Source organism: Manduca sexta, chromosome 28 (assembly GCF_014839805.1).
Source record: "Manduca sexta isolate Smith_Timp_Sample1 chromosome 28, JHU_Msex_v1.0, whole genome shotgun sequence".
Lineage (NCBI taxonomy): Eukaryota > Metazoa > Arthropoda > Insecta > Lepidoptera > Sphingidae > Manduca > Manduca sexta.
Genome location: NC_051142.1, coordinates 19,381,860 through 19,409,776, shown reverse-complemented (window position 1 = coordinate 19,409,776; position 27,917 = coordinate 19,381,860). Strand labels below are relative to the sequence as shown.

The window sequence follows — 27,917 nt, the reverse complement described above, 5'->3', positions numbered from 1 at the left end:
TTGATCCATAGACTTGAAATGATGTATGTAACATGTGAATTAATATTATAGATAGTTAAATATTATTCTTATCTAGTTTTAGTAAAATATGAAGTAAACAATAAGCACAAACTTGTAAATAAACATTTAAAATATAAAAACCGATATTGATATTTGAGACGTCAGCATACTCGTCAGACGGCAAATTCGTCACATTGGCAGCACTGTTAGTGGTGCTAATGTCCGCTAGGTCACGAGTGCGCCAGGTGAATTGCATTTTGAAACACCGGTTTATTGAATTAAATTACGTACATAATTTTTGTGGACGAATTAGACGGGTGAGTGTTATATTACTATATTTATTTGTAAATATATGTTGTGTTCACGTGTCCGTATGGAGTAGTACCAAGTGCATAGGAAAAATGTGAAAAAAAATGTAGCCGAGTGTATGCCGGTCCGCGCGAAATCGTGAGATTTTGCAAAACAGGTTCTCTTTACCTCTTTTGTTTTATAAACTTTTTGATTTTTGCTGCATAGCGAATCGTGTTCGGGCTTTACACATTTGAAAGTATGCACTGCCACAAGTATGTACGCATAACATTATTTTTCACGTGTGATTGGAATTCTTTTTTTATTTAATTATAATGTTTAGTGTGCAAGTATGAAATACTACGTATGTAAACAGTTGTTTTCAAACACAATTAATGTATGTACCCACATTTATATTCCTATTTGCTATCTACAAATATAAAATTAGAGGCGGGGAGTTTTCTGAAAAAATATTTTTTTTAGTTAAGTACCTACTTACACCATAAGTTAAACACGGTAGGTTGATTTTTTAGCTCATTTACCTTCATTCTTGTTTATTATTGCAATGACTGTAAGAATCTAATTTGATTATAAATGGATCATTATTTTTAGCCGATTTTAAAATGAAAAGCGCGAGTACGCTTATGTATAATCGAGTAATTCGTTTTAAAAAAAATATTTTATTTATACCATATTCCTTGTACCTACTTGATATGATTGATAAGGACTTTTATAATGTCATCTCAAGAGTGGACTCCTTAGGATCGTAGCTAGACTCTATATTCGTAACTGCCATAGCCCATTATTTTGAAATAACGTAATTTATTAAATTATTATGATACAGTTGTACACGTCCGCCATTTTCACGTAAAATAATTATTCATGAAAATTGAGATATTCGCACGAACAGAGAAATATTGCTACAATGTGATGCATTAACATTTACTTTGAAGTGAGATAAAATCTGATAACAATTTTCGTATCGGATCTTGTGATATCAACGTGGAATATAGAAAAGTGATTGTTTTGGTGTGTTTAAGTATTTTTTTTTATTCCAAATAAATTTAGAATCAAACCTCATCGAGATGGGCTACTTACCTCTTGCGACGCTGTTCTGTTATACAGCGTGTTGTAAAAGTTATGGATCATTATTTAAGTAAATTTTTTGAACAAGAAGTTTTAAATTCACTGTCAACAATTTAAATAAAGAACACGTATTATTTAATAGTCTTATATCAGTTTTTCAGTAGGTAATAAGAATTAAAAATTTATATATAGTCATAAATACGGTTTCATAAAACCAATTAATAGTAATTAGCATAAGTATAATATATCGACTGGTCCTATCTTAGCAAATGTTATATCCAATGAATAAATTGTAACTCGGTTGACATTTCATCAGCTGGTTTTCGTTTAGGTACATCAGACTAATACATTAAAATTAATTAATTAATATTATAATTTTCATTAACTTTCTGTTGCTAAGAGAGTTTCTTCCATCAAATATGCTCAGTGATAGCACCTACCAAAGCGGTTTCATGATGTTTTATGCTACTTGTTATTTACTTTGCGATTGAACGATTAATAAAAAAGAAAGTTTATATTAAATACGAAAAAAAAAGTAATTATTTTTTACCACACGATCAATTTATATTCTTATTTCTGTAACATACTTAATTGGGTTGTTATTTCGTGTCTGGACGGATAGATCGATATAGCGTAAGTTGTACGCATGCGTATTATTCAGGTCCCAGACGCTTCGTCCGGGGAAGCAAATCCCGGGCAAACCCGGTTAGGAAAACAGGTCAGTCCATACCAACTTTGCGACAGTCTGGCAAAAACCCTGGTATTACGATAAAAAAAAAAGGTTTGCCATTCGCTTTTTAAAATGTTTATGCTTAGCCTCGATCACAAATTGAGGGAAATTACAACAATGTTAGCTATGCCTGATTTCAGAATCGAACTAAGAACCTACGTGGTCACATCCGCGTACACTGGAAGTGATAGATGTACGTTTATCGAAACAAATTAACCTTAATCCTTCATTATTTCCCGTAGCTATTAATACCGCCGGGTCTTAGCATGGCCGACAGGAAAATATATAAATAATACTAGGTACTTTATAATAAGTAGATGGTTAAAGGGGTAGTTAAGACGCAAATAAACATAGGTTGTTAGCAAGGATTAGACGTACTTCCAACAGACGAAGAGTAGGCACAATTCCAAGGCTGTGTTGGGTAAAACATTACATTACCTGATCGGGATTCCAACCATAACCTTGCTGGTTATGCAACTATATAAAATACTAGGTATTGCTCTCGGAATGCGCGCGTGGATTCTTTCCCGCTTTAAAAGTCCCTGAAACACTGCAGCTGCCCCGATGGCGCCATTGATTTAAAAAATCTGATTAAAAACCATTATTTCCCATTGGGGCATAATACCCTGATATAAAGTACCGCATGTGTTAATCCAGGACGTCTACCCGTTTGCCAAATTTCATCCAAATTCGTTCAGTTGTTTTTAATTTTACTTATAACAAACATACGAATATTTAAACATTTTCAAAAACTAGCGCATTTACATTATTACTAAGATAAGATGAGAAGTAAGATTAAATGATGTAATAAAGTGTGTCTTCCGCAACGTAGCAGGCACTGTATCGTTTGGAAAGCCAATGAGACTAGTGTAATGAGTATTATCAGATTTGCATAGTGATGTCTTATGTTTGCGCGAATGGGAGACATTGAAATGAAACTACTTTGGTGGGAGGGTGACCATGATGGCTGCGCAGTCGTTGAAACGTCGGGAGAAAAATATAATATTCTAGCTTTTGCTCGCTGCTTCGCCCGCATGATGGAGTTTTCCGGGATATTTTTTTTCCGACTTACTTGATATTTATCGTTATATTATGACCAAATTACACAAAATTATTATAAATTATAGCCTATGTGTTATTCTGTTTTTTAACCAATATTACTGTAAAGTTTTATCCAAATCCCTTCAGTAGTTTTTTCGTGAAAGAGGAACAAACATACATACATCCATCCCCACAAACTTTCGCATTTATAATATTAGTTAGATAAAATACCGCGATAATATCCACAACATAGTTTTATTTCAATTATCACATTTTATAAGTCGCAGGAGATGGCCAGTCAGTACTTTTTAATCCAAAGTTCTGGGAGGTGCATTGATTATGGATTTTTTCTTGTACATTTTTATTTGCAATCATATAACTTATAAAATATTTTTTTAAGTTATAAAATGACGTGTTACTTTAAAACTGTTTGAATTCGGTTTATCCCATAGATATGTTTAGAGAGATCATTCATATAATTTTATCTGTGACACTTTTATCGGTTATAGAAAAGATAAACGCTGTACTATGACTTCGATCACTATAGCGGTAAAAGAAGAATAACATGTTATAATAAAAATAAAATACAAAGTAAAAACTTTTTTTTTATTAATGCCTTTTAATTTGTAGTTCTTCAAGTATCATAGTATTTTTGATGATAAACACATTATTTTACTAATAACGAGAAACTATAATTTCGTCCCTCGCCAGTCGTCAAAATTATGCCGACTTTACTAAATGTATTTCGGTTGAAACAAAAAAATCTTGACATAAGCCTCTATATTTCGCGAAGTGTCCAATCTGTCCCATCTGGTATAAAATATACAAGCCTCCAACAAAGTCTTCAAGTATACCTGTTCTATTATTATAATCGGCCTCGCAAGTCGCTAGCGTCGCGACGGCCGTGGCGACCTTACATATTAACCGCCACTCTTACTTTTTATGCAGGCATTTATTACCTGGTTATTTGTTTTGGTTTGTTACTTTCTAAGTTGATTCAGAGAAACGTTGCGTTACTAATAGCCTGTAGGTAAAGTTTTTTATATCTGAATGAAGGTAATAGTCACTGTTTTTAAAATGTTAGCATTACAGAACTATTATACTGCATTTAGCGAGATATCAATGTTAACTCGTATAATGCCGTAATTAAGGTCTCAGTTAATCTAATTACGATGCAGCAATGCTATAGAGAAATACTTATACTCTCCGAATACTCTTTCTAAACCGATACGGCTGCACGCCATTTGGAATTCTATTGCCAATAGACATTGAGTACATCCGTGATAATCACTTACCATCAAGTCTTAGTAATTTCCCCCTAATAATTATTTCTCGACACGTTCAAAACGTTAAAAACTCGTTCGCATATCACATGTGAAGTTAAGAACCTGTTATCATCTCGTAAAGGCTCAGTTTGGTTTATCTGAACGCGTTACGTCACTGTATGATTCATAAAAAAAAATATTTTACTCTGACTGACTTTGGCTTGACTGATTTTCATTTATATATTTTACTAGCTTATGCTCGCGGCTTAGTCCGCGTTTAGGAGTTTTCAGGGATAGAAGTCCCGATATATATTTTCCCATGATAGAAAATAGCCTATAACCTTCCCAGGGTTTTAAACTATCTCCATACCACATTTGATAAATATCCGTTCAGTAGACAGCAACATAGAGACAGACAGAAAGGGGGAGCTTGTTTTATAATATGTATAGATTTATACAGCTAAATCATAAGATATGACTTTAGTTCGCCTGATTGTTACGTCAGAATTGCAATAGTTAGAATCTAGAACTTTGCATTACGAAGGTCTGCAATATGCCCGTCATCTTAAGATATAAGACGTGACCCTCAAAACGTACTGAATTACACTAGCATGAGATCCCAATTGTCACATAACGGTGGTTACACACTGTTGCTTGACACTAAAATGAATAATGCATTTATTGAAGCAACACTGATACGTCACACTCACCAGGCTTACCACTCTTCCGATTTCAGACTGCGTGTTTGGGTCAGGAGTCAGGACCCGTGGCGGTATTTTCAATTTTTATCTCAACATGTAGGGGCTGATTTGTAATTTTCATAACATATTTCAATAGGTACCCGTTACAATATTTTGTCTAAGTTACGTATCAATTGAAGAATCGGTTCTAACATTAATATTTAATCCTATACTAGCCTCATATTCCCTTGCAAGTATGCCGAAACTGCCCGAATAATAAAACCATATTTGCGGTACATTGAAGCCAGTCCGTGCTGTTTACCTTGAGACATATTCGGCACAGTTACTTTCATTCACTGTAAACGTGGACACAACTGCGCGGACGTGTGATGCGGTGTCGGAAAAACAATAATAAAAAGATTTTTGCAGTTTCAAAGGAATTGTGAATATGTCTGCAGGAAATTAATATAAATGTATATTTTGGAATAGATGCGTATATTTTGTACCCTATTGTATATCGTTGGAAATCACAATTTGAATAATAGAAGATCTTGTGTATGTGAATAGAAGCTGAGGATATTTTTTTTCAAATATAGCAACGCATTCGTGTCTCTATAGATTTGACTTAAATAGTTACCCCTTGCCAGTTTGCCTATAGATTTGACAGCTCCAGCAATTTTAAAATATTTTGATGGTACATATATTTTCAGTGTTTAGTTTTTTATGCGGGCACGCCAAAGTGACCCCACTGATACTGAAGGTAAATAGAGTAGGATGCAATAGAATGTCGACTGATGAGATGATTACCCCTCGGCAGTCGACACAATTATGCCGGCCTGTTGAAACCGGATATACACGGGCTGATCTCGGAACGCGACACGCTCACGTGGGCCACTAAGGCGGGATTTAACCCCCTGCGTAAATTGGTCTCTATTTGGGCATTTTGAGGAATTCCCTGCTGCATTTTCTAAGTTCAAGGTCAAAGTTCAATATTTTTATAATGCTGGCACGTTGAAGCCATACCAAACCCAATGAAAAATTATAAAAATCCTATTTGATTTTCAGGAGTTCCCCTCTACATCTGCGATGTTCAAGGTCCTATACCAATAAAATTAAAATGGGACCATCGCGAAGCTATACGAAATCTAGCTCAAAAGAATCATTCAAATCATACCATAGAGTAAAAAGATCTCGCTGAACAATTTTTTTTTTGTTTTCCCAACGAATAGATAAAGCTTTTCCCTTTGAAGACGGTTCAAAATATTCTTGAAAAGGCCCGATATTTTCTTGCAGTTAGCCAACCTTCATAAGGCCCGTGTAAGCAAGCCTACCCATCACATAAGTCGAGGAGACCTTGCTCGGACAATACAACACGTTTTTTTTTGTCATATGAATGACCACCGATGGTTTGGACATGATTCACGCTAGCCGACGGGCGTCAAATCGATTACTTGCTCTGACTCACGGATCTTAACGGAAACATGTGAGGTTTCTATGTTTTATCGGTGAATCCGCCTGATTTACATTCAATATTGTGAGGTATCCGGCGGCGACGGCGCCAGGGAATGTTCCAAGCGTTTTATTCCTTGTGGTTGAATATTGTACATCATATCCTATTTTTTTTATGAGTATTGTTAGGCCCTTTTTGTCACTTCTTTTTTGAAGGCACGCTAATTCTCGATAGTTGTTGGTCTATAATTTTTTGTACACAGTTTTTCGATATTTTCGAAATTTTGTTTTAGGGCTCTGTGTACCCACGCGTGCCTCCACAAATAAAGTCCTAAGTATTGTGTTTAATGATGGTAAACGGTGACCTCTATATCTATACTATAATATTATAAAGAGGAAAAGTTTGTAACTTTGTTTGTACCGGCTAATCTCTGGAACTACTGTATCGATTTAGAAAATTATTTCGCTAATAGGGAGCTACGTTACTCCTGTGCTATAGGCTACATTTTATCTCGGAAAAAATTATCACGCGGGCAATATGATTCATATATTTAACAGACGTGATCCGATTGCTACGCCACTAAACATTAGTATTTTCCTCATGTTATCGTAATTTCACGTAATACGGGACGCCATAGCAAATACTTGAAAGATGATGGTACCGATGTCAGTATCAACCATTTTTGGCCTAAAAATAATTATTGTATATTAATATGGTGACCGTGTTTTCTCTTTTCGCAGTTTATTTGTCACCAAGTCATAAACGTCATTATTGAGTAATGGTTAAAATGTGATAAGTTATCTTTTTAAATCGCCTTTAATGAGAGAATTAAGTCATCATAATTTCATAAAGTATGCTAATATATCACTGAGCATTTATGATTCCTTTTATCAACAAACTGGTCGAGTATGACGTGACATATAATGACAAACAGCTTATAGAAATCAACATGTGGACATGACCATGACAAAAAACTGTCTGCGAGACTTGACGAGACGAGGTCATTGCCTGATGGTACCGCGAATATAAAACAAAACATAGAGGCGCCAATTATAGGAGAAAGCAAAAACTACACCTTTATCCCTGAAAGGGTAGGAAGGGTTTCTCTATATCTAGACCATCCACTTTTTGCCTGGGTATTGCGTCCTATGTTGTGATAACGGGCGAGCCTATTACCTTATTCCTTAACCCCACGAAGCATAAGATCAAAAAGAATGATTGTAATAAATTGCAACTATCGATAAAAGTGTTTAAAGCATTATTATTCAGAATTTCGAGTTTCTATGAAACATTTCATTACGTTTCTGCTGCAATACGGAAGAAGTATACAAATAGGTATCTATACAGATGGACTTCTAGCACATAGAAGAATATACTTAGTTTTAAATTTGTTAATAATTGCCGTATCACTTTGAAACTTCGATACTTCACAGCTCAATAGATTGCGTACGGCATCATAGATTTTATTGATCATATTACAGCGTACATTATAACTCCGTAAACCATAATTACTTTTAATGCCAGCTAGCTTTATCTCACGGCTCCGTCCGCCTTAAAGTCTTTTTCCGCTTTCCGAGATAATGGAGAATTTGGGATTGTGTAACTTCCTTAGTAAAATTTCTTACATCCAAATTACTTGAACAAATTTTGGCTTTTTCTGCCATTAGGTTAGTATAGGTATATTCTATAGATCAAGATCTTATAAGAACTTTGAACTAAATAGGTAATGTCTTTGATGAGAGTTAAGTTAGATTAAGAGCTTTGTGAAAATTAATTTACTTTTGTACATACGTATATTTAAAATAAGTGAATTTAGTATATTGGGAACATGATATCAGTTGCTGGGGACAGGGTATATTTTATATCCGCCTGGATAGCGACCACCGTTCACAAAGTGTTAAAACCCGTCATAGTGGCTCAGGTAAATATGTCGCGTTCCGGGATCAGCCTGTGTATATTCGGTTCCAACAGGCCGCATAGTTGTGTCGACTGCCGAGGGGTAGCCATCTCTCGTCAGTCGACATTCTATTGAAGCACACTCCACTTGCGAAGAAAAAAAAAGTTGGGGAGGCTATTATTAAAAAAAACAATAAATTACCATCTAAATTCCTGATTAATTAACCATAATGACCAACATTCGAGTAAATATACTTTATCCAAGTCCAACCAATATTAATAAGTAAACATAACCTATGTATTATATGTTTAAGATAATGTTTGATATATTTCCTAGTAATTTAAACGGACAAAGAATATTTATTTACTCATTTATTAAGCGGTTTCGTAGATAAGTGTAAGGGTGAGGGCAGACCAGATTACTTGAGAGTGTTCACTGCTTGAGCATTTTTCTACGGATAGTAAATTTCGATCATATTTGCTTCAATTAAAGTTGTTAATTGTGTGCGAGACACTTAAGTTGACATCAGTATACACTAGTTCATTTGTTTCTAACAATGTGTCATGATAAATTAGTCTATTTATAGGTTAAAAGTTGTGACTTCTAGGTATTGCTACTAGCAAGCGTGCTTAAGTATAACTTATTAGTATCAGCTCCACGTACGAGTATACAAAATAGTTACTTTTATCCGGATTACAACAATGTCTATCAAATGTATAAAAGAATCATCGAAATCGATTCACCCAGTCAAAAGTCCTGAGGTAAAAATATAAAAAATATACAATGGAATTAAGAGCCTCATCCGTTTTTTAAAGTCTATTAATATAATAAAGCTTACGCCACTCAGATAGTGTAGTTCGATTATAGAATGGATTATTCGAATTTCAAGAATTCCAAGTTCAAAAGATTATTCCGTTCAAATTTTACCTCCATATTGTGTATCATGTGCAGATGAAAGTTAAGACATGGCTTGTGCAGAACATTGTCTAATTGCTTGTAATTATTTATATTGGTTTATTTAGTCAGCGTGCGGACCGACCTTGCCGGCTCTTAGATCGTTGACCGCATAACAGCTGTTCTACGCGTTGAATATTAATATTCGTTGTTTTTACTTTGGACCAATATACAATGCAACTGAAGACAGTTGTAATCGACATGCCGGTTTATCTAGCGCCTAGGTGCATCAAATGGTTTGAACGGTTTTAAAAACCATGTTATGGTTGATGCGTCGTTCGGATTGAGGATTTTTTTATTTGACAAAGTTTTGGTTTACGTGTGGATGTGTCCGTGACGTAGCTAACGATGGGCCGACTGTTTGGAAATAAAGGTTCGGGGTTTGAACCGTCGGAACAAAATATTTTAGGACCTGCATGTTTAGAGTCTGAATTTTAAACGTATTTCTTATAATCGGTCCCCACGAAAAAAAAAAATTGCATCTGGACTATAAGCAAGTTTATTCATTTATATCTGACTGGTATGTTGAACAGAGCTCGTGTACTAAAACCATGTGCTCTAGCGACCACAAGCTAAGCACGGATCACGCTAAACGCTCTGTAACCGCAACCATTGCTCCCAGCGGTCGCAGCTAGCTACCAGCAAGGTCGCAATGATCTGTTACGAACAATATATGTATTAATATATCGACTAAGAGTAATAATAAAGTTTTAATGATAAATTGTGCATTTTTACAAACACATCACACCGTACTATTTTCGTCATGGTGAGTGGAAATAATATAGTTTAACTTTCAAATGCCCACTCAACTGGCGACAATATCCTTTAGACCTGACTATAGAAATAGTAAATTAGTCACAAAACGCCAATATCTACGCAAGCAAACTTACAAAACACATATATCGAAATTTTTTATTGGTTAAAAAAGGAGGTTAGAAATTCGACGTGTTTTTTGCTCTTTGTTATTTCAGAACTGTCATGTCATCATTAACGGATTTTGAAGATTCTTGTTTTATTTGAAAGGTACTTCAGATTCCTCTAAGATTTTTTAAAATCGGCTTCGTAGATAGTTTTTTGTCGTCAAATCATTAAGTCGAACACAGTCACTTGTTTTTACTTTTTAATAAATAAAGGTGACAAGGCGCATCCAAAAAGATCCGCGAGCTGTACCTATAAATACTTACGCAGACGACTCGTGTTAATGTTGAATAAACATGACCACACAATGGTGTGGAGGTCCTTTTACAATACAATCGGAGGAAGCAACGCGTATGACATCAGCTACTTTGGCTGCCGAATCTTTAGGCCATGCACGACGTTATAGTCCACTAATCACTGTTAATGGCCGCTTTACAAATAATTTTACACTCTGAATAAAATAATGACCTATTCGAAAATTGTTAATTTGTGGGAATCGTCTAAAAATAATTTCTGTTGGCGACCTTTATATTTTCTTATCATGATATAGGTTTCATTTTGACCTATCTTTAATAAGTTAAATTTTATAGCACCTTAAAAAAAGGACGCAAACAGAAATTCGTTTTTTTGACGATTCCCACAAATTAACAATGTTGGAATAGATCATTATTTTATTAAGAGAGCGATTTGCTTATCGGCTATTCCTGTATCTTATAAGTGACCTAATTGACATAAAGTTTAAACGGGATGATCCAATGGACTACTGAACTAAGTCGAATAATACATGCTATAATTAAAACTGCACTATCTGAGTAAGGAAAGCTGAGTTGCAAAACGATTGACTAAATATGAACATGAAATATTGTATTTTAATCAGTCTTTGTCAACTTCTGATGGAGGACAGTGACAAAGCGAGGTTCTAAATGTTTAGCGCGAAACATTTAGAAAGTCATCGTCCAAACATCGATAATTTGATCGAAGCGTCCAAGCCAGCTTTAAATCTTAAAATTATAGAGCTTAACGCAAGACGAATATCGAAAGATATTGCAATGTTAAGATACTTAAAAAGAGGTTATAAAATGTCGGTCAATCGTACGACTTTTCAATCTAACATACGAACAAATGTATTTCTTTATAAATTAAAGTCCTGGGTGGCTATTGTTAACGTTCAAATACAGCTTCCATCAGACAAACTACTTACTTGTTTTTTCGTATGATTAAAAAACTAGGTATAACTCGCGGCACGTGAAAAGCCTTTCTCGCTACAAAAGTCCCAAAACACTAGCAATATATATAACTCCATATGTACGACGCCAGCGACATATACATAATTAATCCCATTATTTCCCACGGGAGTAAATCACCGGGATAAAAAGTAACCACATCTAAATCTGTTCTGCTGTTTCTGCGTTTACTTCTAACAAACATCCGAACATTTTCAGAAACTCACATTCATATTAGGAAGATATAGCTTAAGCGCAAGTAATAACTGAATGATCGGTACTTCGGTGAGCCAGGCTACAGACGTTTATTTATCAATAAGAACATCAATAACAGGGCCATTGCTTCGCCATAAAACATATCAAAGCAAATAAGTATCGAGAAAGGATACATTAAATTGGAGATAACGTTGTTGTTTCCATTTTACGACAGACGACGCACCGCTGCGCAAGCGCAGACTGCTCGCGTATTATAATTTTTACTGTCTTGCCGCGATCTTTGAGGCTTAGACAAAACAGTTAATAAGATGTTGATTGCTAATTTTGAATTAAGAATTTAAAACTACTTGTATTAGTCACCTTTTTTCAAACCTTGTATATTATGACGACAACAATAGTATTAAAGTTATTATAAGTTCTTATCTTATCTTCTCTGATAAGTATAATGTTAAAGTTTGTGAAGTAAGAATATTTGTTGGCCCGTTATGCATAACAAAGATATAATTCCACGCACAGGTATACTAGGTCTTCAATTCTAATAATTTATAAGCTACTTTTTAACTGCCTCGGTGGCGTAGTTGTACTGCATGCGCGGTACGGCAGCGCTCTGAGGTCCTGGGTTCGAATCCCGGGTCGAGCAAAAGTGATATTTGGGTTTTTCTGCTCAGTATCAGCCTGGAGTCTGGAATTTGTGCCCGATATGGCGATAGGCTCGCCCCCTATCACATCATGGGACGGAACACACTTGGCGAAAAGTGGGTGCCATGGTTGCGCCTCTGCATACCCCTTCGGGGATAAAATGCGTGATGTTGTGTGTACTTTTTAACATGTTGGACTCCACAAAGGCATATTATGATTACGACTTTCATTCAACCGCATAATAAGCGAGCCAAAGTTAATTTAGATAAAAAAACATAAATAAACATACCTAATGATTTCTTATGGCGATAGTTAGACATTGAAATATTAAAATTTATAATATAAAAACCGCGATGTAGTCCGTAAAATAGTTTTAATTTAATAATTAAACAATATATAATTATCTATTACAAGAATAATGTAGTCCAACGCGTTCAGTACGTGAGATAACATTGAATTGTTCGGGTTTGAATGTACGTGTGAAATGCAAATTGAAATTCCGATGAAAATCTCGTTTGCGTATATCTTTATTTGAAATGACATGGTTAATAACCAAATAGTGTATAGTATTTTACATTATTGAACGAAGAGGCGAGCGAGCTGGTCTGATGAACTACCCAACATATTAAGATGAAATTTGGTATGGAGACAGTTTGAGACCCTGGGAAGAACATAGGCTCCCGGGAAAATATATAGCGTGACTTTTATAACGGAATACTTTAGCCCGAAAAACTTTGTAACGCGGGCGGAGCCGCGGGCAAAAGCTAGTGTTTCAATAAAAGGTCCTTTATAAACTGTGTAAGTAAAAAGTAACAAGTCATAAAAAATTAAAAGAGAAACGTCGCTAAAGTAAAAGCCGTGAGTTGCACCGACATAAACCTCATAATTATGACGAATAACTAGTCAAAGATAAAGTTTATGTAATTTTCATTGGACCTTCAGGCCGGATTTTGTAAACGTAGGAAGTAGTAAAATTTGAAGTTTTACTTTGTGTATGGTCAGGAGGCGCTGTTCCGGCTTTAGAGGCAAATCCGTCTTTTTGCAATTACGGGCATTCTATTCGAAAGACAGCTTTGATAGCCGTATAAGAGTGTCAAACTCCCCTATTTACCTATACGGCTATCAAAGCTGCCTTCGATTAGAACGCCCGTAATTGCAAAAAGACGGATAAACCCCTGCAGACGGAATAGGGCCCCTGACCTTTTGATATCCACATGTTTTGACATTGGCAAATCACCGCTGTAATGGTGGAACCATACATTTAAAAGAACAACAAAAATAAATCGATAATCATCCTAGCCTTTAGACCGTTCATCGGTGTTTAATTAGGGGAGGCATGAACCCCCCATTCTCCCTCCAAGAACCCAACTTACAGATCATCTAGTAGACCCATCCCACACTCTAAACCCACCATTGTGATTTCAAACAATAGTATAATATGTCAAACAATAAACATTATTGTGCATTGTATGTAGGCACTAATGTCGCCGCGCGGCGTCACTTACACTTAGAGCTCGTAATCCATTCAAGGTGGTGGCTATGAATAATAGCTTGAATTAATATCACGCCTTAATGAATGGGAAATATTATTTAATTTTTGTTTTCCTTACCTGGAAATTGAATTGAGGACCTTAGCGGTTCGAAACTCGTGAATCAAGTAAAGTGTAATTAATGTAATATATAATTATAGTAATAATTATAAGTATCTATGCGTGCCTATCTTTTCGTTTCGTATCTTTATTTAGGGCAATTGACAATAAATTAATGATAAAAACTGATTGTTTCAAGATTACGGTAATTTTAATTGACTTTAATCACTTCAATAAATCATATTTGTAAAACGCCTGGAGTGTAACAGGCGATGAACTGAACGAGAGACGTCGAGTTTGATTCCCACACTCAAGAAATATAAGGAAGAGGGCTAACAATTGTATCATAAGCAATTTTGTACATACAATAATTTTACATCCAACTTTGCGGATCCAAAGGTTGTCCCAATCGATCAACCTCTTTTCTGTATACGGCGAGTACATCGTCTGAATACTTAAGTGCCTTTGCGCACAAAATTACGCCGTCGAAAAAACTTAAGAGCAGTAATATTAAAGTCATTGGACGCGATGTATGTGAAATCAACTTTTACTTGGAAAGGCGTCTTGTATTTTGTCAATGCAATTCACTAATTTTGTATTCCGCCGTCAAGGTTGTCACAGTTTGATTATCTTCATATTATTTCGATACTTAAATAAAAATTTAGATGTAAATTTGTCGGGATATGTAGCTTGCATCACTCCATCTGGTAACTTATTTGTGACCTAAATAAAAAAATGACGATTTATGTAGTAAGTATAATATAATATAAATAACTAAGAGATCTGGCTTTAAGACAGGCTTGGTAATTAGAAGACACGCCAATCTTATATTTCAGTTACTATAACTGCCAGCCCTGCCACATCGGGCGCGTCATGAGATAAGCTTGGCGATGGCGACGCCTGATAACACTTTCACTGCTCACTTGCGCACGCGTTCTCATTGTAATTAATAAAACAAGTGGCAAATAGACCGGTTTAGTACAATAATATCCTGCATCGACATGTCGTAAGGCCTTTCTTATGGCATGGAACAGAATACATGGCGATAAATGCTCGCATTAATTGCGCATCTGTCTTCATACCTCTCCAGGGTAATAGGCGAAAATGTGTTAGGTAGTATCAGTGGCGAAAAGTGAAATTTTTCAAAAGGTAACCCGCTGCAAAGAAAAACTGCCTTAATTAGCATATCGCTGCCGATTTAACAAAAACTAAGACAGACGTAAAAACAAAAACTAAGACAGACGTAAATAAACCTAAAAGGGAAGCCGGTAGGAATCGTGTTGTATGGACGCTTCGTCACTGGGTAGTATTATATCATACTCATCAGGGTATGGTATGGTTAATTATCGGGAGTGTACATTACACTCGTAAATAAGTTCAATAGTTTCGTGCAGGTGCGATTTTAAACGCAAAGCTCAATAGTTTCGTGTTTTAACCAAAGCAGAAAGCAAAAAAAAAATCGTTACAACCAAAAAGAAAACTGACGCGAGGTCCTAGGCGGACTAAAATATTCTTTCTGATTTTAACAGGTTCGTAGGAAAAATGTTCAAAACAGGTCCTCCGAGGTACCGCGCGAGGCTCCGGGCAACCGCCCAGTTCGACCCTCCCCCCCCTAAACCAGCCTCTGGTTTCGTAACGACCTATAAATCTTTGGCCTAATGAAAAGTGGGTTAAACAGTAGTTTAGTGTGACATAATGAAAATATTACTTTCCATCTTACTTTACCGCTCTCAAAAATGGTTATCTATCCATAAATAAACGAGAAGAATATAAAATATATTTGTTGTATACCGATAAATATCTATAATCCAATATGCTATCATGTTTATAACCTGATTTAAAATAAACCAGTGCATATCTATATTGCCTATAATAAAACAATAAGATTGATTGTTCTTAATCATGTGCTAGACCAATTACGATGCAGATTTTCATTACGTTATCGTGGTTTTTTGTCGCCCAGAACGTACCCAATGTGGCTGCCCCAAGGATCCGAGCGAAAGCCAATTCCGGACGAAAAATAATTTTCGCGCCCCTTTTCTGGCAATCTTATTATTTTAAGCTGCCAATTGTTTTAGTTGAGGTTTTAGGCTACGCCACTGGTGAAATTGAAAAAAAAATATATATAAAATTAAAGGAATTTGATAGAAAGGAGGTTTAAAAATAATATTATGTTAAAAGTGTTACCTTGTATAGCGGACTCCGTCGGCACAGCTACTATAAAGTTTATTATATTACAATAGTCGTATCTTTACGTGATAGCAATAATATGTCGTGCAATTTGTCAATATTTTTATAATATTACATCTTGTAATATTATATCCCGTTACGTCTTATGTTAATACCTTTAGTAATGTATGAAGAACAATTTTTTACGTCAGATACTCTCATACTCAAGCCATGGGTGGCTTTAGGAGTTAGCCGAAATAAAGTTTGTTCAACTAACAGTCAGTTGTAAGACTAAAATCCTTGTTATTTTTTCAAATGGACGTGGAAGTCGTTCAATGTAAATTATTGTTGTTTTTTTGAACCTCCTTAATGCTAAAACGACTGTGTTCTCAGCAATCACTCTTGTGTTGGTTTAAATGGTAGTTATTCCTATTCATACATTTAGTATACTAATCTGACAGTCGTACTATGCAGTAAATACACCATTTTTTTTAAATTGTAAAAACCGAACGAGGTTACTGATATGTCGTATTTTTTTTTTCTAAACTGATACTATATAGTCGTGGTCACTGTTAGGCGAGGTACTTGATTGTCTGCTCACTTAAATACATAAAAACCGGCCGGCATAATTGTGTGGACTGCCGAGGGATAATCATCTCTCGTCAGTTGACAATATTGGACCTTACTCCACTTCCCATCTGTTTTGTCCCATCTATGCTCGTATAAATAAAAGTAATAAAAATGAATAGAAAAGCACAATAGATTGCATTGAGAGTAAAGTATATCCGTAACATTCTTAACAAACATCGAAATATGAAGCGTGAATCGTGGCGAATTATGAATAGACGACGAATCTTTATGCTTATTTAAATAACTATTCAGTTGTAGTTTCTATGTAGTAAAGTAATTTATTGACTAATGTGGTCTATGTATGAATAAATAAAATGGTCCCAATCGAAGGAAGAGCATCAAAATATATAGACTAGCCGGTATAACATCATACTATCTCTCTCGCACTGGCGCATCATACAGTACTAACGTCACCAGTTGTGCATAATTTATTTGACAGTAATAATCTCATATGACATGATTTAAAAATGTATGCAACATATTTACAAAATTCTTTGATAAGTATGATAAAATCTGTATCACACCGTTACATAGTCACGTGATTATTAGCATATCATTGTAATGTTTGCGCCTTGAACCGGCGAAGCCTTTTGTGTTCATGCCGGCTTCTAATCTTGCTAATTGATTTATAAGTGATAATGAAGTGGGTGCATAAGTTTTATTAAAACTTTTTGATTTTTTAAACTACGGTCTCCATTTTGTCTTAGAAAGTGCGAACAAGATTGACTTGTTTAATTGTGCTACCAAGCAAGGTACTGACTGTTATGAATAAAGGTTTCGATGAACATTTAGGTAATTAATGGTAATCAATAAGTTGGACTTTATTGATCTATAGTGTGCAAACCTACTGTTTACGGACAACATATTATATAATTGGTATAATAAAGAATGACGTCATAAAGAAATGTATAATTATTTTTGTTCACAGTTAAAAAATGATAACGGCAGTCAATGAATTCCTAGACGATTTGCGGTGAGTCGTGATTGCAATTTAGCATGTCGCAAGATGGCTTTTTAATATAACGGCGCTGGATACGATTATTTTAAGCCAGTATATGCACGTTAAGCCAGACTAACAATTACGCTTAAGTGACTAACAATATTACGCTATATAAATACCACTGCACTTTGCTTGAATAAAGGTGTTACCACAATTCTAACCGTATGACATTTATTTTACATAATAAGTAAATTATAATAATGGCCAAGGTAAGTAAAATTAATAAAGTAGGCTGTGTAAAAGATAATAGTTCTCGCTTAACGTCCACTGCAAGACGAGAGTTGATTCTAGTGTAAAGAACCATAGGTAGCCATATGATGCGACGGTCTGTTCTACCAGGGTCCATTGTAGAGCGGCTCTCCTCCGATATGTCCCTCATAAAATGTCCGTTTAGGAGCTGGATCTTCTGCTTTAACACCTACGTCCACTGAGACATTCTCTTGTGTCCTCTCTGTTCTGGTTCAGGTGGCTGATGGATCAATAAATTCTGTGGAACAAATATTCCCTGTAATTGAACTGTTTCATAATACTAAAGCAAGTTTTAAAATAATTTTATTCGTTAATACTAATAGTATTAGATAGTTAATTTGGATAGAAGGCATCATCTGATTACCTTATTTGATTATTGTGACTTATCTTACCTACTTATACGGTATTACGAAATTTTAATATATGTCACGGCGCCCTATTCCGTCTACGGGGGCGAAATCGTGCTTTTGCAATTATAGGCATTCTAATAGGTAAATGGGGGCTTTTTCGTCGTTTTTACCTATAAGGCTATCAAAGCTGTTGTTGGAGTAGAAGGCCCATAACTTCAAAAACACGGATATTATACCCCAGTAGACTGAGTAGGGCCCCCCAATATAGCTATATTATGCAACTTCGTCATGTTTAAAAATAGAATGACTAAAAATACGTTATTAAAATAAAAATTATTAAAGGTATTATAAAGAAACATTTATTATAATTCAAACCAAATATAATGATATGCTTTGCACAAATATGTTAATGCACGAGAATTTATGAATATTACGGTTATTTATTGTTGTGGAAATTAAGAAGCAGTTTTTGTTACGTAAATGTGAAAAAAAATACTTTAATCGCAGTGCTATCTAATCCGACTAGAGAGCATAGATTTGCATACATATTTATTTTTTTAAATTCTGTAAATATTCTGAATTATAAAATTAATTAATTCATATACAAAAGGTTGGCAACCCTGTCTATATAAGAATCTATGTAAGTTTTTGTGCACATTAGAGAGTAGCTTATCTGTTTTCTAACTCATCAACGACAATTTAAACGTTCAAATTATATGTCTCAGAATCTTTAATAGAAAATATTAAGTTATCTATAACGTATTTCGTATGCTCCATTTAAAAAATACGGCGTTTATTTCTGCCTCCAAATTTTATGCAAATGTTGACAAAAATTGTACCTAGTTTAATTTAATTATTATTGGACATTGAGACTTGAATAGTACAATATGTCATTACTTTCGAACAGACTAGCATAGTTCTGGTGATTGTCGAGGAATAATCATCTACTTAATCGACACTTCATGACACCACTCTAGTTTTGTGGTAGGATATATTTTATATCCGCCCAGATAGCTCCCATTACACAAGGTTTTAAAACTCGCCAGTGGCCCAGGTAAGTGTGCCGCGTTCCGGGACCAGCCTGTGCATATCCGGTTCCAACAGGCCGGCAAAATTGTGTCAACTATCAAGGGGTAATCATCTCTCGTCAGTCGACATTCTATTGGACCCCACTCCACTTACCATCAGGTTCAGTTGAGTCAATTTTATTGGCTCGTCTAAGAAATAGTATCAAAGTTGTTGAACTGTTCGTAAGGCGTGGCGCCTACCGCGTCGACTCACCAGTCATTCAATACAAACGTATGTGAACATAATGGACGCTTGAATAATTAGTATCATTAGTAATCTACGAACGCTAAGTGGGGACTAAACGTCGTGAGATTGTTGCGTGACTCGCGTGCCGAAGGGTCGCCGGTTCATTTCGACGAATTCCTATCGCGTGAGTGGTAAAAATGTTAATTATTCGCGACAGGGACCTAAATACATGGCCTTCGCTTGTTCAGAGTTCGACACCCAAGTTGGGACACTTTACGTGACATTGTCTGGATCCCAGTAAGTTAATGCTAGTTGTTAGACCTGTGTAGAATGCACCCAAATAATTTCTGTAAGACGTTTGAAAAGGAAAGTAGCTGGAACTTAATAAAAATAGATTTACAACAGATTATAATCATGGTGTTGAATTAAAACAGTAAATTCAATGGAAAATAGTTCCCTGGTTTTATAGGGCGAAGGAGTGATGCCACTGGGTTACCGAGATTACGAGATAGCTCGGGGTATCATGTTGCACTAAAATAGCTGCACGGAACCGTCACTGCGCGATACCGCATTGCCTTTCCTCTGTAGGGGGGGGGGGATTAAGATATCCCCGAACTCAACCTGACGCTTTCGGCGTTTACAAGAGCAGGAGACCGACCCCGCATTGCCACTGGGTGACCTGCCTACTCCTGTCACCACTGTATCGAACACACCAGATCATTGATCGCCCTAGATTGCCACAAGACCAAAAAGGCGACCATTCCTCGGCACTCCATGAATGCAGGTTGAACGGTGACGTCATCAAAGCAGCGTGTTCTGACTCACCACGTGTTTATTAAATTTAAACATGTGTAGCGTTGTACGACAGTGTCACACACAAAATATGCGAAAACGTTTAAGGAAAATCGTTTTTGGACCCCGGAACGAGATTTTAAGGCTCCAAATTGAGGCGTTGTTACCTTGAAGAAACATGACGCTAGAATGGATTTCCCGGCTTATAGAAATGCAAGTTTTTTTTTAATGCGTGACGAGTAAAATATGTCATATAATGTTGTTACGGGCTGCAGTAGTTACCCTTTCATGTCTGATTCGTTTCTTCATCCAGTCTAAAAACTTATGTCGTACTCAAAGTTTAAAAAGCAATCATCCAATTATATACCTAGTGCGTGTACAAAATGTACTCACTGTACGTCTTTAATAAAAACATTAGCAGAGTGGATGTTTGTCATAAAGCCTAAATTCCAACATTGTCAACATAAAAAAATTAACACCAATCAATCATGTCACGTAACAGCCCAGGCGTTAATTGTTGAAATTTCCATACATTTATAGTAGTCCATTGTTCTTTACTACATAGACGTGCCAAAAATGTGATTGAGTGTTGTCATTATTTTTCTACTATTTTAGTAGTTTAGTAGTTCTATGGCAAGAAGTTTGGAAGAGTTAATTATTTTAAATAAAAGTGCGTTGCGATATCTCCTAGCTAGGGAGTCTAGATTGCTAGCCCTAGGAAAAAGACCAGTGAACAAAAAAATTGCCAATTTTGTGAAATCGCATGATAATTTATGGAGCGATTTCTTTGATAGTTTGAATGAAGATTTGACGAGGAACTTGAATGTGTATCAGTTTAAAGTTCATGAGATTCGGAGAAGTGACATCAGACGGCGAATTGCCTACACATCTTCTGAGAATATATTATGTGTTAATTATAAAATTCCGTTATGGTGAGATAATTTGTAACTAATGCAATGTTTAATGTCTATGAATATTTTCATTTGTATCTTGGAATCGACTGCGTCATATTAGTTTGGATCCAGCAAGTGGTATAAGATGATCAGTCAATAAAACCCTAGCATTAGGCTCACCACCCTTTTATATGCGCAATGCTACGCATCTATCATAAAAATTCAACTATTGTATATTAACACTATTAAAACCGGGTTTTAGAAAGCAAAACCGCGGTACTAAATCTAGTATTTCTTCTCTGATCTAATCATAGTTGTTATCGTATTACGAAATTCCTCGAGTTTTTCTATCTGCCGTCGTTATCTATTCGATATGATATGAAAGTATTGTGGTTTGTGTAGCGAGTGTTTGCAGGTTAGTTTTATTGAATATCATCTTTATTTATTATAGAGCACATCTAGTTTTTTTCTGTGGGACGTATACGACAGCTTGAAGCATTACGTTTTATAATATCTAACGTTAAAGGTGCGGTTCGTCTTCTATCTTGCGGTCAGTGATATTCCCAGATACTCCTTCAGTTCCCTGGATTTCCCTTGGCATTGTTGGAATTTATGGGCGACCCAATTGGTCGCATGCCAACCTTAAGTTTCTGATAAGTAAGAAATTGGAATTCTGCCAATTTTTCTATGGCTCTAAAATCGCGTTAAGAAAATTGTTTAGATATGCAATAAACACCTTTAGAGCTCTCCAAGCGCGACTAAAAGGTTTCCGGGAGACCAAGAACTCATATACTCTATATTAAATTATCTCGCTGCTGCGATAAGCCTCAGCGATGGATAATATTAAGCCGTTTCTTCGACATACACCTCATGGCTATGAATGCGGAAAATTATTAGCAGGTTCTATTTGTCCTAAGGTTTTAATCGAATTTCTTTTCCAGCGGTGGTAGAATGACAGAAGCACCAGTAGTAAACGTGGAACAGGGCCGGCTGCAGGGCCGCGTGGTCAATAGCCCCTCGGGCAGGGCGTTCTACAGCTTCCAAGGGATACCGTACGCGAAGCCGCCACTCGGCTCCCTTCGGTTTAAGGTCAGTGTAAATATTCAGGCCAAAGCATCTGTTAAAGGCGTATTGTTTTATAATTCAGTAATACGAGTCTCCTAAGCCTTATCCCTGATGTTAAGAAGTGCGATTGCCCAAAAACTTAACAAAGCCCAAAACTTCTCTGTACCGGCCGTTCCATAATTATTATATTAAAAAAACCAAGCATATTGTAACTTTTAGGCATCCATTCAGTGATTAGCCTCGATTATATTTTTTGTTAATTATTGCACCATCTATATGACACTGCATCAAGATACCTATCCTTTGTATGCGTCAGATCGCTCTGCGCACCAATCTCTTGATCCCCTCACTCGAGTATCTCGAGAGTAAATATGATAAGATATCTTGACTTGTTATTTCTCTAGTTATGTAACCCAGATAAGTGACATGGAGACAAAAATGTTATTTTAAGTCTAAAAAATAGTATATTTAATATAGTTAGTGAAATATAAGTTCTTGGTGGGTTGTGGACCAGGTCCTTAGTTTTTCATGTCTGGCAAAGTGGTAGTATCACTCTGGTCAACGATCGAGCAGGCCTATTCATGCTGTATATATAACTGATGACTTGACTTAGAAAACGAATTCATGTCCAATAAGATACGCTTATTAATAACGTAATAATTGTTATGTTCCAGGCCCCTCAACCTCCTGAACCTTGGGAGGGTATCAGAGATGCCACCTCCGAGGGGAACGTGAGTGCGCAAATCGACTATACCTTCACCAAAGAGTACACAGGCGACGAGAACTGTCTCTTCCTCAACATTTACACCCCCAACCTTGACGGCGAGTTCCTCCCTGTCTTATTCTGGGTTCACGGGGGTGGTTACAGGTGGGGGTCAGGCAACAGTAACTTGTATGGCCCTGATTACTTAGTAGAAAAGGATGTTGTGGTTGTAACCATTAACTACAGATGTGGACCTCTGGGATTCCTATGTCTGAACACCCCGGAAGTCTCAGGTAATGCTGGTTTCAAAGACCAAATTCAAGCCTTAAGATGGGTGAAAGAGAATATCCATAATTTCGGAGGTAATTCTGGTAACATCACAGTTTTTGGGGAAAGTTTTGGAGCTATTTCAACGTCTATTCTCACCGCCAGCCCATTGAGTAAGAATTTGATGAGCAAAGCCATCATGCAGTCAGGCTGTGGTCTCTGTCAGTGCTTCCAAGAAGATCCTATAAAGAATGCTAAGACCCTAGCGAGTCATCTTGGCTGTGACGCTGACGATGTCGATGAAATTCTTGAATTTTTGAACTCTACGCCGACTAGAGACCTTGTAGAAGCCAATGAGAAGATCAATCCACTAGATAGTAGTCCTATGCTCTTCACATTAGTGATAGAAAAAGAGTTTCCAGGCATCGAAGCCGCGATTTCTGAGGCGTTTATCGACATCTTAACATCTGGAAGAGTAGCCAACGTTCCTGTTATGATAGGTGGTACTACGCTTGAATTATGCATCGAGAAGAAGTCTGACGATCTACAAGATTTCATACCTGCAGATTTGAAATTAGAAAGGAACTCTGAGGAATCTTTGGCTATTGCCGAAAAAATTAAGGAGATATACTTCAAAGGGAAACCCAAAAACGCTGAAACTATGTTGGAACAGTTCCAGCTCTTCTCTGACCAAGCTTTCAATATAGATATGCATAGATACATCAAATATTTGGTCCAAGCAACCAACAAGCCGATATACTTTTACAAATTTGATTATGTTGGCGAATTAAACGTATCTTTGCCCCTATTCAATCAAATTGGGATGAAGTGTGCCACTCACATGGCTGAACTGGGATATCTGTTCAAGAACGACTTCCAGAAGGACGTGGAGCCAACTCCTCAGGATGTGAAGACCAGGGAGAGGGTGGTTAGGCTCTGGACTAACTTCGCCAAGAGTGGGTGAGTAGAATTAAAATAGTTTTAAGATTGGTACGCGGGCTTTGATGATGATTGAACTAATACTCCGAAGAATCCTGATATTTCACATCAGTTTTAACATTATTATGGTTGTACTAAATTATTGGGTAACCACTACCATATAATAATGATTTCTTATATTTACGCGAATGTTAAGCATCAATATAAAATTTGTTTTCGGGTTCACTCCATGACCATGAAGACTGCAGTCTTCGAAGCGTCGGGATAAAATCAGAACTAGTTATTTTTTTTTTTACACGGCAAAGTAAATCAACCGGATGTTCAGAGAACTTAAAGTTCAAACTCAACTGGCTGACCTTCACTGTAAGCAGATTGATTACGCCTGCTTCAGAATACGACATTAACACTAACCACTATTTTTCCAGGAACCCAACCCCAGACGAGAACCACTACCTCACTACCACGTGGTTGCCGGTGACCAAAGACACCCAGTACTATCTGAATATTGGCTCTGAGCTGTCTCTCGGAACAAACCCGGACAAAGAGAAGATGGACTTCTGGGACGAAGTGTACACAAAGTACTTCAAAATCTGGGACCATCCGAAGACGAACACCTTAGAAGCGCCGCGGAAAACGGAGCCAGAGATCATCTCCGTTATCGAAACTGTTGTCACCAGTCAGGTACTACACGTAATCTAGATTCTATTCTATTTTGAAATATTAGTGTTAATTGTTTGAAAAGAGGTGTTATTTTGGAAGTCGGTTTCCTAAATTGCTTTTATGGAAGCTACAATATTTTCCGTGCTACTTTTTGTTTCGGTAGCATACTTAAACGCGAGCGGAGCTGCGAGCATTTGCTAGTCCTTTATCACTGAATAATGAGGGTTGCTTCCTTGATGGGAAGTCTCTTCTGCTTATAAACATAAATAGCATCAGAATTTTGAATTACATGAAACTGCGTGCCGCTGCACTTGTTAAGCCTCAAAGAGCTAAGTAAATACATTGGCTTCAGTTTTCAAACTGCTACGTAAAACAGCTACATGTTCGCCTAATTAAAATATTTTATGTTTATTGCAGGTAATCGAAGAGTCTTCCGTGCCGAAAACACCCGAACCATCCCCAGAAATAGTCGATTCACCGCCGGAAATACCTGAACCGATACCCGCAGTCCCCGAGCCAGAGCCAGTCATACCCGAACCGGTGGCGGAGATACCCGAACCAGCGGCGGAAATACCTGCGCCAGCGGCGGAGATACCCGCACCAGCGGCGAAGATACCCGAACCGGCGGTAATATCCGAACACAAGCAAGATACCCACGTCAACGGTATACATAGCAAACCTAGGACGTCTAATGAAATCAAAATGGTGCAGAACTCGAATGGGATGCCCAAGGACGTGATCAGGGCCAACGACCCCCCAGAAGACGACTTACCCAAAAACATAGGTGTCAACAAATTCGTTAATTTCTTCGAGTCACTCGGCGGGAAAAAGTAGACTGTTCTATTGACCATACGAGTTCAGTGTATGCTTTAAATCAGTAATTAAGAGCAGTCTACATTGGCTAGTAATTCATGATATCTGATATCGATTGTAGTGCTAAACATGTTTGACTTTAAATAGATGTAACATTTAAACTTTCTCGCATGGTCATGTTGGATACTAATTAAGTGTGAAAGTTGTCATAGATAATAAAATTTACATTTAATAATATATATTTACGACCTTTTTGGCAAACTATAGTACAGCTACTTTACCCTCGAGCAGGGCTGGTTAGACGATCTTTGCCGACATCTCCGGATCGAGGAAATGACCAATCAGAATAAATTTTGATCGCAACGTTCACGTATAATTTGTTTGTTCTATTTCCTTAATAGATACTGAGGTCGCTATCGTGTTGAATTCCACACCACTTAGTGTTATGATTTCATGAGTGATATAAAAAAAATAGTTTATCGACAACTTTCATACGTTTCCTTTCCAATTGTAAATTAAAAGGGATCAATTAATTTCCAAGTAATTTAATTTTACAGTATTTATTTCGCATATATCGCAAACATTCCTAATTTGTTATGATCATTGCAAGAGTAATGTAGTCTAAAGTCTTAGTTACAGTTACATTGGCTGATATTTTCTGCATTCAAGTTAATGATATCCTTGGCAAGCCGTCGTTTAATGTAGTCCTAAATTTCATACAAGACGCTTAATATAACAGGAAGAAAAAACATATTCACTACATCACTATGACATTTCCTTGTCAATAAGTATTGATTATTTAAGGTTAAAATTATTATTATAATTGTCAAAAATTGTAGATTTAATTAATATTCGTTGTCTTCCTATGCAATTACCTCCCCCATTTTGTGACAGGCGAAACAGGTCGGCGAAATAAGGTTAAAAAAAAAGAAAGTACTTAACATTAAAATTATGAGAAAGAAAGAACTAGAAATATTTGGGATCAACAAATCGATTCTCTCGACATATTTGGCCACCTTGACAGTGGACTTAATTCAGTTTGAACCTTAATTCCTTATGTCGCAGTAGCTTACAGCCGTTAACAACTATACTTATAATATTGGCAGGTCCAAATTTTCGCTATTTGTCACTTCACTTTGTTATAATTAGGGAAAAAGCGCCATTTTCAGTGGCAGTTTGTATGTACCGCAAATAGTCTGAGATATAAGATGCATTTACATTTATTCTATTACTTCCATTTGTAATAAAATTGTCATGTCGTATTGTACTTTAATTTCGATGTTGACTTTCCATAATCCAGTATTTACATTGCGGCCTTTTTGCTTAAAAAATATACTAGTCTACATACGATGGTAACATTGATTAAACAAAACATTATAACTTGTTCCTTTATTTGAACTAAGTATATTTTTGACTTATTTTTTTTAAATCCGCAATAATTTTTAGCGGGAATATTTTCAAGATGGCGCGGGAGGTCCTCCGCTCAATGTGAATATTAGATGTCTTTATATTCAAAAATTAATATTTATACAGTATATAAATTTTGTGCCAATAATGTCTAGTTATTATTTCCATCTTAGACGTTAAGAGTATATTTTTATATCAATTATTATGAATAAATATTGTAAGTAACATCGTATATTTTTCTTCCTCTACCCATTACATCTTTTTTATTTTTTTTTCGTATCTGTATTATTTAAAACTACAAGGTTATCAAGTTCTTGGACTTAATGAAGGTTGTATAATCTTCGCTTTAATTCATTTGTTTTGGAATATACAGCATTAAATTAACACAATATTTAAACTATGAACAATATAAACATATGAAGACGCGAATTCATACGATAAAAACCTTGTCGATGAACTATTTGATGAATAAAGTGTTGTTGACTGTGCCTATGCATTGTAAATGTTATAATCAACATACAGCTTACTAGTTTTTGTGCGCAGAACCCACCGCGTACATTTTTGCTCCTCAGATATAAATATCTTTGCAAACTAGCTTCCATGGCAACATGCTGAACTGTGTAACATGTTATGCTGCGGCTATGGGTGTCTCCAGAATTCAATTCAGGTGAGGAGGGGGGACGGATTCACAAATTTTTATCAGGGAGCATGAATCAGCATCAAGCGTGCGGCTCATTTATTTAAAAAAAA

At 36.2% G+C, this 27,917-nt stretch overlaps 1 protein-coding gene across 3 annotated transcripts; it reads left to right on the top strand.

Annotated features, from left to right (window-relative positions):
• The first annotated feature begins 88 nt into the window (after positions 1–88).
• LOC115446375 (esterase E4) lies at positions 89–27,394 on the top strand. Of its 3 annotated transcripts, XM_030173007.2 has the most exons (6): positions 89–317; positions 17,704–17,748; positions 22,255–22,402; positions 23,053–24,308; positions 24,713–24,968; positions 25,365–27,394. In XM_030173007.2, the coding sequence occupies exons 2-6, from the start codon at positions 17,711–17,713 to the stop codon at positions 25,779–25,781; spliced, it is 2,115 nt and encodes a 704-aa protein (XP_030028867.1). In that variant the 5' UTR covers positions 89–317; positions 17,704–17,710; the 3' UTR covers positions 25,782–27,394. The 3 variants fall into 3 exon arrangements, with proteins under 3 accessions (XP_030028867.1, XP_030028868.1, XP_037300747.1); XM_030173008.2 differs by lacking the exon at positions 17,704–17,748 and having other exon boundaries at positions 119–317; XM_037444850.1 differs by lacking the exons at positions 89–317; positions 17,704–17,748 and adding an exon at positions 21,820–21,839.
• The last annotated feature ends 523 nt before the right edge of the window (positions 27,395–27,917 follow it).